This window comes from Nerophis ophidion, linkage group LG22 (genome assembly GCF_033978795.1).
Source record: "Nerophis ophidion isolate RoL-2023_Sa linkage group LG22, RoL_Noph_v1.0, whole genome shotgun sequence".
Lineage (NCBI taxonomy): Eukaryota > Metazoa > Chordata > Actinopteri > Syngnathiformes > Syngnathidae > Nerophis > Nerophis ophidion.
This window is the reverse complement of record NC_084632.1, coordinates 3769690-3788262: the sequence shown is the minus strand read 5'-3', so window position 1 is coordinate 3788262 and position 18573 is coordinate 3769690. Positions and strand designations below refer to the sequence as shown.

At 39.5% G+C, this 18573-nt stretch overlaps 1 protein-coding gene across 1 annotated transcript; it reads left to right on the top strand.

Moving 5' to 3' along the window:
* Positions 1–47: 47 nt before the first annotated feature.
* ndufb5 (NADH:ubiquinone oxidoreductase subunit B5) lies at positions 48–18356 on the top strand. Its single transcript, XM_061883039.1, has 6 exons — positions 48–208; positions 3451–3533; positions 11567–11633; positions 11700–11761; positions 13878–13984; positions 18176–18356. The coding sequence occupies exons 1-6, from the start codon at positions 91–93 to the stop codon at positions 18294–18296; spliced, it is 558 nt and encodes a 185-aa protein (XP_061739023.1). The 5' UTR covers positions 48–90; the 3' UTR covers positions 18297–18356.
* Positions 18357–18573: the final 217 nt, after the last annotated feature.

Genomic DNA, 18573 nt, shown 5'->3' with positions numbered 1-18573 from the left:
GCGTGTTGTTAGTAACCCCGCCCACAGTGGACATGGTGACCATGAGCCAATCACATTGCGTGTTGCTGGTAAGCCCCCCCCACAGTAAAGATGGTGGCCATAAGCCTCCTCAGGTCTGCCGCGGCCGTCGCAGCCAGACTGAGTCCTCTGAAATATGGCAACGTTGCCACAAATCTACTCACTAGAGCCATCCCGCAGACGGAAAAAGGTAAGCGATATCACCATTGAGTGAAGCCATTTTTTGAGTGCGTGAATAAGTTGTGTTATCTGCTTGTGACCTTGCTACACAGGAGGCTAACATGCTAGCGTTAGCTGCTAAAAGTCAATCAGAATCAAAAATACTTTAATAATCCCCGAGGGGGAATCAATATTTTCAGCACAATCCCATTTAAGATCAGACACAAATTACAGGGGGACAGAACAGGATCAAACATTACATGGAGACAGAACAGGATCAAACAATAAGTGAAGTGAATTATATTTATATAGCGCTTTTTCTCTAGTGACTCAAAGCGCTTTACATAGTGACACCCAATATCTAAGTTACATTTAAAGCAGTGTGGGTGGCACTGGGAGCAGGTGGTTAAAGTGTCTTGCCCAAGGACACAACGTCAGTGACTAGGATGGGCAGAAGCGGGAATCGAACCTGGAACCCTCAAGTTGCTGGCACAGCCACTCTACCAACCCAGCTAAACCGCCCCATGTGACGTATGTAAGAAGGTGGGCTTGTTTTACGTTGTGAGAAGGGGTGAGAAACGCCTGTAGTGTAATGCCCGCAGCTAAAAGCAACTGTGTGAGAACATATACTCCAATATCACCATGTAGTCATTTTCTATATCGCACAGAGACAAAGCAGCGGTATATATCTTTTATATCGATATGTCTCCCCAGCCCTAATATATATTCAACTTTATTAGGGATGCACCGATTAATCGGTAACCGAATATATTCGGCCGAATATGGCAAAAAAAGCCAAATTCGGCCTTCGGTGGAATGAGTTAAAAACAAGGCCGAATAGTGGCGTGTGACGCAATTTTTTGACGCGGTGACGTTGGGATATGTTGTGTACCTGTATAAGTGTATGAGGTTACAATGTTGTGTACCTGTATAAGTGTATGAGGTTACAAGCACACACTTATTGAGATTTAGTGGGGCCTCTGTTTACATTATTAGCCTGTTGTGTAGGCTACCTGTATAAGTGTATGAGGTTACAAGCACACACTTAATTGAGATTTACTTGAGCCTTCTGTTTACATTATTAGCATATCTACTGTGGCTAAGCAGACTTTTGCCAAAAGGACAATAATTCATTTGTTGTGGGTTTATCCACTTTAATGCACTTTATTTTTTTTTGGAATGCATGTTTTGTTTGAAGGCCTAATATAAATGAAAAACTGTGCTTTTTTTGAAAAGCAAAGACTACTGGAATTTTAAAAAAATGTCAATATTCAATAAAAAAGTACTTTATTTGAAAAACATGTCTAAATATTTATTTTAGGCTATTTATGCAATATTTAAAAAGTTGTGAAAAACTGCATTCATTATTCGGTATTCAGCCTTCGGCCAAGCGTTTAAATTTTATTCGGCTTCAGCTTCGGCCACAAATTTTCATTTCGGTGCATCCCTAAACTTTATTCATTCTTGTGTGTTTTACAGTTAAAGCAATAAAAGGCCTACTGAAACTCACTACTAGCGACCACGAAGTCTGATAGTTTATATATCAATGATGAAATATTAACATTGCAACACATGCCAATACGGCCTTTTTAGTTTACTAAATTGCCACTTTAAATTTCGCACGAATTATGCTGCTGAAAACGTCGCGGTATGATGACGCGTGCGCGTGACGTCACGAATTGGAGCAGACATTTTGATCCAGTACCGATCCCAGCTACAAGTCGTCTGCTTTAATCGCATAATTACACAGTATTCTGGACAACTGTGTTGCTGAATCTTTTGCAATTTGTTCATTTAATAATGGAGACGTCAAAGAAGAAAGATGTAGGTGGAAAGCGGTGTATCGCGGCCGGCTGTAGCAACACAAACACAGCCGGTGTTTCCTTGTGTACATTCCCTAAAGATGACGGTGAAGCTTTACTATATATAGCGGTATAGCTCGGTTGGTAGAGTGGCCGTGCCAGCAACTTGAGGGTTGCAGGTTCGATTCCCGCTTCCGCCATCCTAGTCACTGCCGTTGTGTCCTTGGGCAAGACACTTTACCCACCTGCTCCCAGTGCCACCCACACTGGTTTAAATGTAACTTAGATATTGGGTATCACTATGTAAAGCGCTTTGAGTCACTAGAGAAAAGCGCTATATAAATATAATTCACTTCACTATGGAACAGAGCGGTCAAGTGAACACGGTTCCCGACCACATGTCAACCAGCAGGTTTCGGTGAGAAAATGGTGGCAATAAGTCGGCTCTTACCGTAGATATGAGCAGAGAGTTTGCGTCGTTCTTCCTGCAGCTGCGGATTCTCTTGCCTCCTCCCAACGGCCGCCCCCGACCGTAAGATGCTTACACCGTGGAGGAGGGGGGAAAAAAAATCTCAGCCCAGCTGCCTTGCCTCATTGAGAAACGTGGCTTCCCACAGAGACACTGTCGGTCACCACACCCATGGCCACACTCCTCCGACTTTCAGGCACCACCATATAATCTCACTAAAACACTAGTAACACAATAAGCAGATAAGGGATTTTCCAGAATCATCCTAGTGTAACAAACAGTTCAGGGTGTCCCAAGTTAACAGAGAGTATAAGGAGGCGGAGGAGAAGGAGTTTTGTCCTTTCAGAGTTGCCGTGGGGCTGTGACATGCGGTGTGTGGTTGTGGAGAGAGAGGTGTAAAGGAGTTCACATTAAAGAAGCGGTGGCTACCGGACCTGCTCTAATGTCTCCCGTTTATTATTTTATCATATAAGTACACTGTATAGGCGAACCCAGGACACTCCGCTACACTAGTAAATGTGTCTAATAACATCCGAATCGCTCCCACTGCCCTCGTCTTTTTTTTTTTTTCCTAGTCCTTCACTCCCACTTTCCTCATCCACGAATCTTTCATCCTCGCTCAAATTAATGGGAAAATTGTCGCTTTCTTGGTCCGAATCGCTCTATCTGCCCGTGGCCATGATTGTAAACAATGTTCAGATGTGAGGAGCTCCACAACCCGTGACATCACGCGCACATCGTCTGCTACTTCCGGCACAGGCAAGGCTTTTTTATTAGCGACCAAAAGTTGCGAACTTTATCGTGGATGTTCTCTACTAAATCCTTTCAGCAAATATATGGCAATATCGCGAAATGATCAAGTATGACACATAGAATGGACCTGCTATCCCCGTTTGAATAAGAACATCTCATTTCAGTAGGCCTTTAAGCTTCCCATAGTTTCTGCTCACTTCAGTGTTCTGCATGCTGCTTGATTGAGACTCTTGTGTTTGTTCTTTGCAGTGGCCGTCCGCTGGGGTCATGGGAAGAAAATGTTTGTGATCAAACCATCGGCGTATTATGACCAGAGGTTTCTTCGAACGATGGTACGTTTAGAACATGGGTGTCAAACTCATTTTAGATGGGGGGGCCACATGTAGGCACGATAACTTAAAAATAAAGACAACTTCAGGTTGTTTTCTTTGCTTGCAAATGGAACAAGCATATTCTGAAAATTTACAAATCATAATGTTGTTGGGTTTTTTTACTTTAAATGTTGCAGTGGTTATTTATACTTTCTGAATAAATTATGTGATCGTGTTCATCAGTCAACACATCCATCAAGATAAAAAAATAATATCAAAATCAAACTACAGGAGGTTATTTATGTAGTTTTCTCATTTTCCTCGACTGGTGCACTAGCATCATGTGGTTTATTTTTTTAACATATAGCATCATCTACAAAGAATTGCTATTGTGACATCTAGTGGGCACATTTAGAACAGCAGTTTTTTTTACACTTATATGTTGCGGTTAATAGTATTCTATCTTTATTTGTCGTTATTTATACTTTCTGAATAAATTATGTGTTAATGTTCATCAGTCAACTCATTGGGGTTAATTTTCAATATATCATGTTAAAAATATATAAAAATCAAATTACAGGATGTTATTCATGTTGTTTGCTCATTTTCCTCGACTGGTGCACTAGCATCATGTGGTTTATTTTAATTTTTTTTACATATGTTGCATCATCCACAAAGATACAAAGAATTGCTATTGTGACATCTAGTGGGCACATTTAGAACAGCAGTTTTTTTAAACTTATGTTGCAGTTAATAGTATTCTATCTTTGTTTGTCGTTATTTATACTTTCTGAATAATTATGTGATGTTCATCAGTCATTGGTGTTAATTTTCAATATATCAAGATAAAAAAAATATAAAAATCAAATTACAGGAGGTTATTTATGTAGTTTTCTCATTTTCCTCGACTGCTGCACTAGTATCGTGGTTTATTTATTTTTTTAACATATAGCATCATCTACAAAGAATTGCTATTCTGACATCTAGTGGGCACATTTAGAACAGCAGTTTTTTTACACTTATATGTTGCGGTTAATAGTGTTCTATCTTTATTTGTCGTTATTTATACTTTCTGAATAAATTATGTGTTAATGTTCATCAATCAACTCATTGGTGTTAATTTTTAATACATCAAGTTAAAAAAAAAAAATCAAATTACAGGATGTTATTTATGTAGTTTGCTCATTTTCCTCGACTTGTGCATTAGCATCATGTAGTTTATTTATTTATTTTTTAAATATGTAGCATCATCTACAAAGATACAAATAATTGCTGTTGTGACATCTAGTGGACACATTTAGAACAGCAGTTGTTTTTTTTTACACTTATATGTTGCGGTTAATAGTATTCTATCTTTATTTCTCGTTATTTATACTTTCTGAATAAATTATGTGATCATGTTCATCAGTCAACTCATTGGTGTTAATTTTCAATATAGTTAGATTAAAAAATGATATAAAATTACAGGATATTATTCATGTAGTTTGCTCATTTTCCTTTACTGTTTTATTTTTGTTTACATATGTAGCATCATCTACAACAGGGGAGTCAAACTCGAACACAGAGCGGGCCAAAATTTAAAACTGAGCAAACTAACCTTTTATTAGAGACCCCAACAACTTTTGCATTAAATATTGAACAAGAAAGGCTTATATAACTTTTTATAGTGGCATGCAAAATTGAGTTTCAAATAATAATAATGATAATTAAAAAATATATATGGTATATCAAATAAAATTTGAATAAAAATTGAATGCCTCTTTTCTCTTTGCAGCCTTCTGGGGTAAATATCAAGATAAACTTTTTCCACAGGCTAATAATACATTTGAAAATAAAATAACAATAATGAATGAATCAAACATTCAAGCCTTGAAGTAGCAAGAGAAAGCGCATGAATAAAAAGTGCTCAGTTTGCTACACTGATTTGCTTTAACCCCAAATTTGAAACAAGCAAAGCTCATATAATTTGATGGATGGATAGATAGATGGATAGATAGATGGATAGATAGATGGATAGATAGATAGATAGATAGATAGATAGATAGATAGATGGATAGAACTTTATTGATTCCTTCAGGAGAGTTCCTTCAGAAAAATTAAACAATAGTGAAATAAAATAGTGCAAAATCAACTTTCTAAAAAACAAACAAAAAACATCAACGCTATATTAAATAAAATGTAACTAAAAAATGTGATGCCTCTTTTCTATTTGCAGTCTTCTGAGGTAAATATCAACATTAGCTTTTTCCACTTGCTAATAAATTTGAAAATAAAATAACAATGAGGTGGGCGGGGTTGGAGGGGCCGGGTTTTGGTGGTAGCAAGGGGGTGTTTATTGTAGTGTCCCGGAAGAGTTAGTGCTGCAAAGGGTTCTGGTTATTTGCTTTGTTGTGTTACAGTGCATATGTTCTCCCGAAATGTGTTTGTCATTCTTTTGTTTTGTAAAAGATTACAGTTGGTACAAAATGCGGCTGCTAGACTTTTGACAAGAACAAGAAAGTTTGATCACATTACGCCTGTACTGTATATACCTTTATATACATATATACATACATATATACCTATACTGTATATACCTTTATATACATATATACATACATATATACCTGTACTGTATATACCTTTATATACATATATACATACATATATACCTGTACTGTATATACCTTTTATATACATATATACATACATATATACCTTTATATACATATATACATACATATATACCTATACTGGCTCACCTGCACTGGCTTCCTGTGCACTTAAGATGTGACTTTAAGGTTTTACTACTTACGTATAAAATACTACACGGTCTAGCTCCATCCTATCTTGCAGATTGTATTGTACCATATGTCCCGGCAAGAAATCTGCCTTCAAAGGACTCCGGCTTATTAGTGATTCCCAAAGCCCAAAAAAAGTCTGCGGGCTGTAGAGCTTTTTCATTTCGGGCTCCAGTACTCTGGAATGCCCTCCCGGTAACAGTTCGAGATGCTACCTCAGTAGAAGCATTTAAGTCTCACCTTAAAACTCATTTGTATACTCTAGCCTTTAAATAGACTCCCTTTTTAGACCATTTGATCTGCCGTTTCTTTTCTTTTTCTTCTATGTCCCACTCTCCTTTGTGGAGGGAGTCCGGTCCGATCCGGTGGCCATGTACTGCTCGCCTGTGTATCGGCTGGGGACATCTCTGCGCTGCTGATCAGCCTCCGCTTGGGATGGTTTCCTGCTGGCTCCGCTGTGAACGGGACTCTCGCTGCTGTGTTGGATCCGCTTTGGACTGGACTCTCACGACTGTGTTGGATCCATTATGGATTGATCTTTCACAGTATCATGTTCTCATATGTTCTCATAGTCATCAGTATCAACAGTATCACAGTATCACGTTCTCATAGTCATTATTGTCACCGATGTCCCACTGGGTGTGAGTTTTCCTTGCCCGAGGATGTCGTAGTGGTTTGTGCAGCCCTTTGAGACACTAGTGATTTAGGGCTATATAAGTAAACATTGATTGATTGATTCTTGTTTGGTGTGGGTTCACAGTGTGGTGCATATTTGTAACAGTGTTAAAGTTGTTTATACGGCCACCTTCAGTGTGACCTGTATGGCTGTTGACCAAGTATGCCTCGCATTCAATTGTGTGTGTGTGTAAAAGCTGTGTTTATTATATATTACGCTGTTTGCATGGAGGAAAAGCGGACATGACGACAGGTCGTAGAAAACGCTAAAGGCAACGCCTTTTTAGGCACGCCCCCAATATTGTTGTCCGGGCGGTAATCGGGAGAAATTTGGGGAAATGTTTGCCCCGGGAGATTTTCGGGAGGGGCACTGAACTTCTGGAGTCTCCCAGGAAAATCGGTAGTGTTGCCAAGTATGAGTATTAGCGGTGAACACGGTGTTAATAATATAATACGGGCGGGCCAGCTCTAATGTTAATTTGATATTGGGGGCCAGAGTTTGACACCCATGATCTACAAAGATACAAATAATTGCTATTGTGACATCTAGTGAACACATTTAGAACAGCAGTTTCTTTAATTCAAAAAATTTCGGCTCGTTTTTATACTTAGCAAACTCATTCCGCGGGCCGGATAAAACCTGTTTGCGGGCCTGGTCTGGCTGGCGGGCCGTACGTTTGACACCCGCGGCTTAGAAGAAGCACACAGACACAACACTTGCTAGGATGGGATGTCCTTTAGTTTTGTGACTCGGCGCTGATTCATTGTATTTATGAAACAAAAATATTGATCCCAGTAGTGCAGTGTTTTTCAACCTTTTTTGAGCCAAGGCACATTTTCTGCGTTGAAAAAATGTGGAGGCACACCACCAGCAGAAATCATCAAAAAAGGAAACTCAGTTGACAGTAAAAAGTCGTTGTCGCAATTGTTGGATACGACTTTAAAGCATAACCCAGCATGCATCACTATAGCTCTTGTCTCAAAGTAGGTGTAGTCATTTCCTGTGTGTAATGTTTTAGTTCTGGTCTTGCGCTCCTATTTTTGGTATTTTCCTGTAGCAGTTTCATGACTTCCTTTGAGCGACATGTCCCGCATCTACTTTTGTTTTAGCAATCAAGAATATTTCAATGGTTTTTATCCTTCTTTGTGCGGACATTGCTGATTGTCATGTCATGCTTGGATGTACATTGTGGACGCCGTCTTTGCTCCGCAGGAAGTCTTTGCTGTCGTCCAGCGTTCTGTTTTTGTTTATTTTGTAGCCAGTCCAGTCTTAGTTTTGTTCTAGCTCTTGTCTCTTAAGTAGGTGAACTGTCACCACCTGTCACATTTCCTGTGTGTAATGTTTTAGTTCTGGTCTTGCGCTCCTATTTTTGGTATTTTCCCGTAGCAGTTTCATGTCTTCCTTTGAGCGATATTTCCCGCATCTACTTTTGTTTTAGCAATCAAGAATATTTCAATGGTTTTTATCCTTCTTTGTGCGGACATTGCTGATTGTCATGTCATGCTTGGATGTACATTGTGGACGCCGTCTTTGCTCCGCAGGAAGTCTTTGCTGTCGTCCAGCGTTCTGTTTTTGTTTATTTTGTAGCCAGTCCAGTCTTAGTTTTGTTCTAGCTCTTGTCTCTTAAGTAGGTGAACTGTCACCACCTGTCACATTTCCTGTGTGTAATGTTTTAGTTCTGGTCTTGCGCTCCTATTGTTGGTATTTTCCCGTTGCAGTTTCATGTCGTCCTTTGAGCGATATGTCCCGCATCTACTTTTGTTTTAGCAATCAAGAATATTTCAATGGTTTTCATCCTTCTTTGTGCGGACATTGCTGATTGTCATGTCATGCTTGGATGTACATTGTGGACGCCGTCTTTGTTCCGCAGGAAGTCTTTGCTGTCGTCCAGCGTTCTGTTTTTGTTGATTTTGTAGCCAGTCCAGTCTTAGTTTTGTTCTAGCTCTTGTCTCTTAAGTAGGTGAACTGTCACCACCTGTCACATTTCCTGTGTGTAATCTTTTAGTTCTGGTCTTGCGCTCCTATTTTTGGTATTTTCCCCTAGCAGTTTCATGTCTTCCTTTGAGCGACATTTCCCGCATCTACTTTTGTTTTAGCTATTAAGAATATTTCAATGGTTTTCATCCTTCTTTGTGCGGACATTGCTGATTGTCATGTCATGCTTGGATGTACATTGTGGACGCCGTCTTTGCTCCGCAGTAAGTCTTTGCTGTCGTCCAGCGTTCTGTTTTTGTTTATTTTGTAGCCAGTCCAGTCTTAGTTTTGTTCTAGCTCTTGTCTCTTAAGTAGGTGAACTGTCACCACCTGTCACATTTCCTGTGTGTAATGTTTTAGTTCTGGTCTTGCGCTCCTATTTTTGGTATTTTCCCGTAGCAGTTTCATGTCTTCCTTTGAGCGATATTTCCCGCATCTACTTTTGTTTTAGAAATCAAGAATATTTCCATGGTTTTTATCCTTCTTTGTGCGGACATTGCTGATTGTCATGTCATGCTTGGATGTACATTGTGGACGCCGTCTTTGTTCCGCAGGAAGTCTTTGCTGTCGTCCAGCGTTCTGTTTTTGTTGATTTTGTAGCCAGTCCAGTCTTAGTTTTGTTCTAGCTCTTGTCTCTTAAGTAGGTGAACTGTCACCACCTGTCACATTTCCTGTGTGTAATCTTTTAGTTCTGGTCTTGCGCTCCTATTTTTGGTATTTTCCCGTAGCAGTTTCATGTCTTCCTTTGAGCGACATTTCCCGCATCTACTTTTGTTTTAGCAATTAAGAATATTTCAATGGTTTTCATCCTTCTTTGTGCGGACATTGCTGATTGTCATGTCATGCTTGGATGTACATTGTGGACGCCGTCTTTGCTCCGCAGTAAGTCTTTGCTGTCGTCCAGCGTTCTGTTTTTGTTTATTTTGTAGCCAGTCCAGTCTTAGTTTTGTTTAGCTCTTGTCTCTTAAGTAGGTGAACTGTCACCACCTGTCACATTTCCTGTGTGTAATGTTTTAGTTCTGGTCTTGCGCTCCTATTTTTGGTATTTTCCCGTAGCAGTTTCATGTCTTCCTTTGAGCGATATTTCCCGCATCTACTTTTGTTTTAGCAATCAAGAATATTTCAATGGTTTTTATCCTTCTTTGTGCGGACATTGCTGATTGTCATGTCATGCTTGGATGTACATTGTGGACGCCGTCTTTGTTCCGCAGGAAGTCTTTGCTGTCGTCCAGCGTTCTGTTTTTGTTGATTTTGTAGCCAGTCCAGTCTTAGTTTTGTTCTAGCTCTTGTCTCTTAAGTAGGTGAACTGTCACCACCTGTCACATTTCCTGTGTGTAATCTTTTAGTTCTGGTCTTGCGCTCCTATTTTTGGTATTTTCCCGTAGCAGTTTCATGTCTTCCTTTGAGCGACATTTCCCGCATCTACTTTTGTTTTAGCAATTAAGAATATTTCAATGGTTTTCATCCTTCTTTGTGCGGACATTGCTGATTGTCATGTCATGCTTGGATGTACATTGTGGACGCCGTCTTTGCTCCGCAGTAAGTCTTTGCTGTCGTCCAGCGTTCTGTTTTTGTTTATTTTGTAGCCAGTCCAGTCTTAGTTTTGTTTAGCTCTTGTCTCTTAAGTAGGTGAACTGTCACCACCTGTCACATTTCCTGTGTGTAATGTTTTAGTTCTGGTCTTGCGCTCCTATTTTTGGTATTTTCCCGTAGCAGTTTCATGTCTTCCTTTGAGCGATATTTCCCGCATCTACTTTTGTTTTAGCAATCAAGAATATTTCAATGGTTTTTATCCTTCTTTGTGCGGACATTGCTGATTGTCATGTCATGCTTGGATGTACATTGTGGACGCCGTCTTTGCTCCGCAGGAAGTCTTTGCTGTCGTCCAGCGTTCTGTTTTTGTTTATTTTGTAGCCAGTCCAGTCTTAGTTTTGTTCTAGCTCTTGTCTCTTAAGTAGGTGAACTGTCACCACCTGTCACATTTCCTGTGTGTAATGTTTTAGTTCTGGTCTTGCGCTCCTATTTTTGGTATTTTCCTGTTGCAGTTTCATGTCTTCCTTTGAGCGACATGTCCCGCATCTACTTTTGTTTTAGCAATCAAGAATATTTCAATGGTTTTTATCCTTCTTTGTGCGGACATTGCTGATTGTCATGTCATGCCTGGATGTACATTGTGGACGCCGTCTTTGCTCCGCAGGAAGTCTTTGCTGTCGTCCAGCGTTCTGTTTTTGTTTATTTTGTAGCCAGTCCAGTCTTAGTTTTGTTCTGTATAGCCTTCTATAAGCTGAAATGCTTTTTCTTAGGGGCACTCACCTTTGTTTATTTTTGGTTCAAGCGTTAGACACCTTTTTACCTGCGCACTGCCTCCCGCTGTTTCCGACATCGACAAAGCTATTAGCTACCGGTTGCCACCTACTGATATGGAAGAGTATTACACGGTTACTCTGCACCGACACTCAACAACAACACATCATTTGCAGACTAGAATTACTGGTTTGCAAAAAAATATTTTTAACTCAAATAGGTGAAAATAGATTAGTCTCATTCAGTTGATTTTAATCCACCTGACATGATGGAGTCTTGTTTACGCTCTCTGGAATGTTACTTTGTCTTCTTCTCCCTAGCGATTCTACGTCTGCTTGACGGGTATTCCTTTGGCCATCATCATCACGAGTGTCAACCTGTTCATCGGTAAGGAAACTCTCCTCGGCTCCTGTCCTCCAACACACCTGGATCACCTGTGCTCGTGTTTTTAAGGTGAAGCAGAGCTGGTTGAAACTCCTGAAGATTATATTCCCGAGTACTGGGAGTACTACAAGGTATGTACTACTACTACTACTACTAGGGATGGAAGAAAAAAGCTTCCATTTATACTCTGTTGCTTCGATTATTCGTTAAATGAGTTTAGGTACTAAAAATGTATGAATCCGGATCACATAAAAGATGGTAAAACATGTTGAATAGGAGGTAAAAGGTAAATAGATAGTAAAATCAGGTAAATAGAAGGTATTAGATGTGATTTAAAGACTAAAGAAGGGGAACAAAAAATATTAAGGGAAGTTAAAATGATGTCAATAAAAGGTAAAATAAAGAATATAAAGGGTAAAATCAGGAATATAGAAGGTTAATAAATAAAGTAAATAAAAAAAGGTAGGTAAATACAAGGTAAAGTGAATATAAGGTAAAACAGTAAATTGAAGGTAAATGTAGTGAATGTAGGTAAATAGAAGATACAATATAGTGAATCAAAAATAAAAGAAGTTAAATAAAAGGTAAAATATCAGTGAATTAGTGAATTATATTTATATAGCGCTTTTCTCAAGTGACTCAAAGCGCTTTACATAGTGAAACCCAATATCTAATTTACATTTAAACCAGTGTGGGTGGCACTGGGAGCAGGTGGGTAAAGTGTCTTGCCCAAGGACACAACGGCAGTAACTAGGATGGCACAAGCGGGAATCGAACCTGCAACCCTCAAGTTGCTGGCACGGCCACTCTACCAACCGAGCTATGCCGCCCACATATGGTACATACAAGGTTACCAATTGTAAAGAAAGATCAACAAAAAGTATATGAATGCAAAAAAAGTAGGTAAGAATGTAAATGGAAAGTAAAAAGATAAAAGAAAGGTAAAATGATTTAAATAGAAGAGAAAATAAGTTATTGGAGGTGAAAAGTTAAATGGATGGTAAAAAAAATCTATCAATCGAGGTAAAAAAAAAAAAAAGTTAAATAAGGTTAATAAAAGGTAAAAACAAGGTAAGAGAATGTAAATAAGAGGTAAAATAAGACAGATAAAATGTAATGAGTGAGTGACGGAGATAGATATATACATATTTAAGAGTTATTTATTTTCTATAATAATATTTGAAATAGGTAGTGTTCCATCTTGTACTCTTTTTGTCTTTTCTTTATCTCATGACCGTTGGTACACTGTGGACTACCTTGAGCTTGGAACGCAGGAGTAGCAATACTCCTTTTTCCTATCTTAAGCTGAGGAAAACCATAGATATGTGTATTCGCTCTGAAGGGTGGGGGCTGTTGGCATATTGAAAAAGACAACACTTCCGTAGTGTTTTCAGGTCAACTAGGCGATGCGAATTGAATGTGTTGTTTTTTTAGGTTGGTCTCTCCAAAGCTTTGGAATAAATTGCAAAATAGCTATTCTGTTCTGGGTTATCATTTAAAATCAGTTTATGTGTCATCAAAAGGATTTGGGATTGACCAGCAACTTAAATTCCCTCGGAGGAACATCTGGTCCAAACGCGACACGTGCTAAAAGGTAAAATAAGTTAAAAGGTAAACTAAGGAGCTAAACAGTTAGATACAAGGTATAAGAAGATAAATAAAAGGTAAACTAGGTTAAATAGAAGGTAAGAAAATGTAAATGAAAGGTAAAATAAGACAAAAAGTAGAAGTAGTTAAAAGGTGAAATAAGTTTTAGGAGCTAAACAGTAAAAATGTAAAAGAAGACAAATACAAGGTAAAAGGAGTTAAACAGAAGTTAAAATAAGTGAAATAGATCGTAAAGAAGGTAAATAAAAATTAAAGGAAGGTATTTAAAATAGGCTATAGAGTGTTTTATCCGATTACTCGATTAATTGATCAGACTAATCAATAGATTACTCGATTACTGAAATAATCCACACTACTTCAAGGTATTTACTAGTACTACTACTAGTACTACCACTAGTACTACTACTAGTACTACTACTAGTACTACTACATGTACGTCCACCTTGCAGGACATCTTTACTACAAAACTAATATTCAAACTATGCGCTGGATTAATTATTCATGTTTTTTCTGGTTTTCTCAGCTGTCAAAAAGCATGATGTAATAAATTGCTGGTTGGTCCGGTCAGACATGAAAGTGTTCAACATCTTCAATCACATTGTCAGACTTGTAAGATGAACCTTGACCTGATGATTGCAGCATCCCATCACTCGCTGGGTCATGCGGACCTTCTATAATCCTCAAGCCAAGGACTACGAGAAGAATATGGCTGTCATCAAAATTGAGATGGACAAGGCAGAACTCAGGTGGGACACCTCAGACCAGGTCACTATGGGACCAAGAATGCACCACAACCCGCTTGTGTTGACTTCAAAGTCACTATGGGACCCTGAATGCACCGCAACCCGCTTGTGTTGACATCAAAATCACTATGGGACCCTGAATGCACCACAACCCGCTTGTGTCGACATCAAAATCACTATGGGACCCTGAATGCACCACAACTCGCTTGTGTCGACATCAAAATCACTATGGGACCCTGAATACACCACAACCCGCTTGTGTCGACAAAGTCACAATGGGACCCTGAATGCACCACAACCCACTAAACATGCTGCAGAACTGATTATATCACACATGATATCACACACACAAGTAAACATGCTACTTATATCGCACACAAGTAAACACAGTGCAGGACTGCTTGTATCGCACATGATATCACACACACACAAGTAAACATGCTACTTGTATCGCACACAAGTAAACACAGTGCAGGACTGCTTGTATCGCACATGATATCACACACACAAGTAAACATGCTACTTATATCGCACACAAGTAAACACAGTGCAGGACTGCTTGTATCGCACATGATATCACACACACACAAGTAAACATGCTACTTGTATCGCACACAAGTAAATACAGTGCAGGACTGCTTGTATCGCACATGATATCACACACACAAGTAAACATGCTACTTATATCGCACACAAGTAAACACAGTGCAGGACTGCTTGTATCGCACATGATATCACACACACACAAGTAAACATGCTACTTGTATCGCACACAAGTAAACACAGTGCAGGACTGCTTGTATCGCACATGATATCACACACACACAAGTAAACATGCTACTTGTATCGCACACAAGTAAATACAGTGCAGGACTGCTTGTATCGCACATGATATCACACACACAAGTAAACATGCTACTTATATCGCACACAAGTAAACACAGTGCAGGACTGCTTGTATTGCACATGATATCACACACACAAGTAAACATGCTACTTATATCGCACACAAACACAGTGCAGGACTGCTTGTATCGCACATGATATCACACACACAAGTAAACATGCTACTTATATCGCACACAAGTAAACACAGTGCAGGACTGCTTGTATCGCACATGATATCACACACAACTAAACATGCTGCAGGACTGCTTTTATCGCACGATATCACACACAAGTAAACATGCTACTTATATCGCACACAAGTAAACAGTGCAGGACTGCTTGTATCGCACATGATATCTCACACACAAGTAAACATGCTACTTATATCGCACACAAGTAAACACAGTGCAGGACTGCTTGTATCGCACATGATATCACACACACAAGTAAACATGCTACTTATATCGCACACAAGTAAACACAGTGCAGGACTGCTTGTATCGCACATGATATCACACACACAAGTAAACATGCTACTTATATCGCACACAAGTAAACACAGTGCAGGACTGCTTGTATCGCACATGATATCACACACAACTAAACATGCTGCAGGACTGCTTTTATCGCACGATATCACACACAAGTAAACATGCTACTTATATCGCACACAAGTAAACACAGTGCAGGACTGCTTGTATCGCACATGATATCACACACACAAGTAAACATGCTACTTATATCGCACACAAGTAAACACAGTGCAGGACTGCTTGTATCGCACATGATATCACACACACAAGTAAACATGCTACTTATATCGCACACAAGTAAACACAGTGCAGGACTGCTTGTATCGCACATGATATATCACACACAACTAAACATGCTGCAGGACTGCTTTTATCGCACGATATCACACACAAGTAAACATGCTACTTATATCGCACACAAGTAAACAGTGCAGGACTGCTTGTATCGCACATGATATCTCACACACAAGTAAAAATGCTACTTATACCGCACACAAGTAAACACAGTGCAGGACTGCTTGTATCGCACATGATATCACACACACAAGTAAACATGCTACTTATATCACACACAGTAAACACAGTGCAGGACTGCTTGTATCGCACATGATATCACACACACAAGTAAACATGCTACTTATATCGCACACAAGTAAACACAGTGCAGGACTGCTTGTATCGCACATGATATATCACACACAACTAAACATGCTGCAGGACTGCTTTTATCGCACATGATATCACACACAAGTAAACATGCTACTTATATCGCACACAAGTAAACATGCTACTTATATCGCACACAAGTAATCAGTGCAGGACTGCTTGTATCGCACATGATATCTCACACACAAGTAAAAAGGCTACTTATATCGCACACAAGTAAACACAGTGCAGGACTGCTTGTATCGCACATGATATCACACACACAAGTAAACATGCTACTTATATCGCACACAAGTAAACACAGTGCAGGACTGCTTGTATCGCACATGATATCACACACACAAGTAAACATGCTACTTATATCGCACACAAGTAAACACAGTGCAGGACTGCTTGTATCGCACATGATATATCACACACAACTAAACATGCTGCAGGACTGCTTTTATCGCACATGATATCACACACAAGTAAACATGCTACTTATATCGCACACAAGTAAACATGCTACTTATATCGCACACAAGTAAACACAGTGCAGGACTGCTTGTATCGCACATGATATCACACACAAGTAAACATGCTACTTGGATCGCACACAAGTAAACACAGTGCAGGACTGCTTGTATCGCACATGATATATCACACACAACTAAACACAGTGCAGGACTGCTTGTATCGCACATGATATCTCACACACAAGTAAACATGCTACTTGTATCGCACACAAGTAAACACAGTGCAGGACTGCTTGTATCGCACATGACATCACATACATGTAAACACGTTACAGGACTGCTTGTATCGCACATGATATCACACACAAATACACTGCAGGATTGATTGTATTCCACACAAGTAAACACTGCAAGACTGTTTGTATTACACATATCACACAAGAAAACACACTGTTTGTATCGCGCATGATATCATACACAAGTAAACACGCTGCGGGATTGATTGTATTCCACACAAGTAAACACTGCAAGACTGTTTGTATTGCACATGATATCACACAAGAAAACACACTGTTTGTATCACACATGATATCACACACAAGTAAACACTGCAAGACTGTTTGTATTACACATGATATCACACAAGAAAACACACTGTTTGTATCGCACATGATATCACACACAAGTAAACATGCTGTTTGTATCGCGCATGATATCACACACAAATAAACACGCTTCTTTTATCGCACATGATCTCACACAAGTAAACACACTGCTTGTATCGCACATGATATCACACATCCAAACGTTGCACTGCAGGATGACGTCAGCAGGTGGTCGATGGAGAGTCACTTTGTGTTGCTCATGTGATGATGTGATAATGTTTGGTGTGTAGGCTGACAGAGTGATGATAATGTTTGGTGCACAGACTGATGTGATGTTTGGTGTGCTTGCTGACAGACTGATGATGTGATAATATTTGGTGCGCAGGCTGACGGTGATGATAATGTTTGGTGCTCAGGCTGACAGAGTGATGATGTTTGGTGTGCTTGCTGACAGAGTGATGATAATGTTTGGTTGCTCAGGCTGACAGAGTGATGATAATATTTGGTGCGCAGGCTGACAGACTGATGATAATATTTGGTGCGCAGGCTGACAGACTGATGATGTGATAATGTTTGGTGTGCTTGCTGACAGACCGATGATTTGATAATGTTTGGTGCGCAGGCTGACAGAGTGATGATGTTTGGTGTGCTTGCTGACAGTGATGATAATGTTTGGTGTGCTTGCTGACAGTGATGATAATGTTTGGTGTGCGGGCTGACAGAGTGATAATAATGTTTGGTGTTCTTGCTGACAGAGTGATAATAATGTTTGGTGTGCTTGCTGACAGAGTGATGATAATGTTTGGTGCGCAGGCTGACAGAGTGATAATAATGTTTGGTGTGCTTGCTGACAGAGTGATGATAATCTTTGGTGTGCGTGCTGGCAGAGTGATGATAATGTTTTGTGCACAGGCTGACAGTGTGATGATAATGTTTTGTGCACAGGCTGACAGAGTGATGATAATGTTTGGTGCGCAGGCTGACAAAGTGATGACAATGTTTGGTGCTTAGGCTGACAAAGTGATGATAATGTTTGGTGCGCAGGAGGACAGAGAAGCTGGTGCGCCAACACATGAGGGAGCGAGGTTTGGGTCCCTGGTACCTGAAAGAGACAAATGACAAGAACCTCATCGACAACTCCTACAAGTCAACACCTGACAACTAAGACGTGGTGCTGGTCTACTTCCTTTCTACACTTTCCTTCACAATAAAATACTCTGACATACTCTGGATACTATTCCTTTCATATCTATTATTAAACACATTTACATACATTTTTTAATTTAATTTTACTCCAAAACATGCATTAAAAGTGTTTTTTTTAGTCAAATTCCAGTTGGCTATTAATTTTTGTTGTCTTCCTAAAGGTTATTAATAATATTTTGTTGCACCAACATGTAATAGAACATCTTTTTGTCAACATTGTTGTTGTAATGACGTGG

Coding starts and splice junctions, on each gene's coding strand:
- ndufb5 (XM_061883039.1), top strand. CDS start 91: ATGGTGGCCATAAGCCTCCTCAGGTCTGCCGCGGCCGTCGCAGCCAGA. Junction 209..3,450: donor CATCCCGCAGACGGAAAAAG/GTAAGCGATATC, acceptor TGTTCTTTGCAG/TGGCCGTCCGCTGGGGTCAT. Junction 13,985..18,175: donor ATGGACAAGGCAGAACTCAG/GTGGGACACCTC, acceptor TTTGGTGCGCAG/GAGGACAGAGAAGCTGGTGC.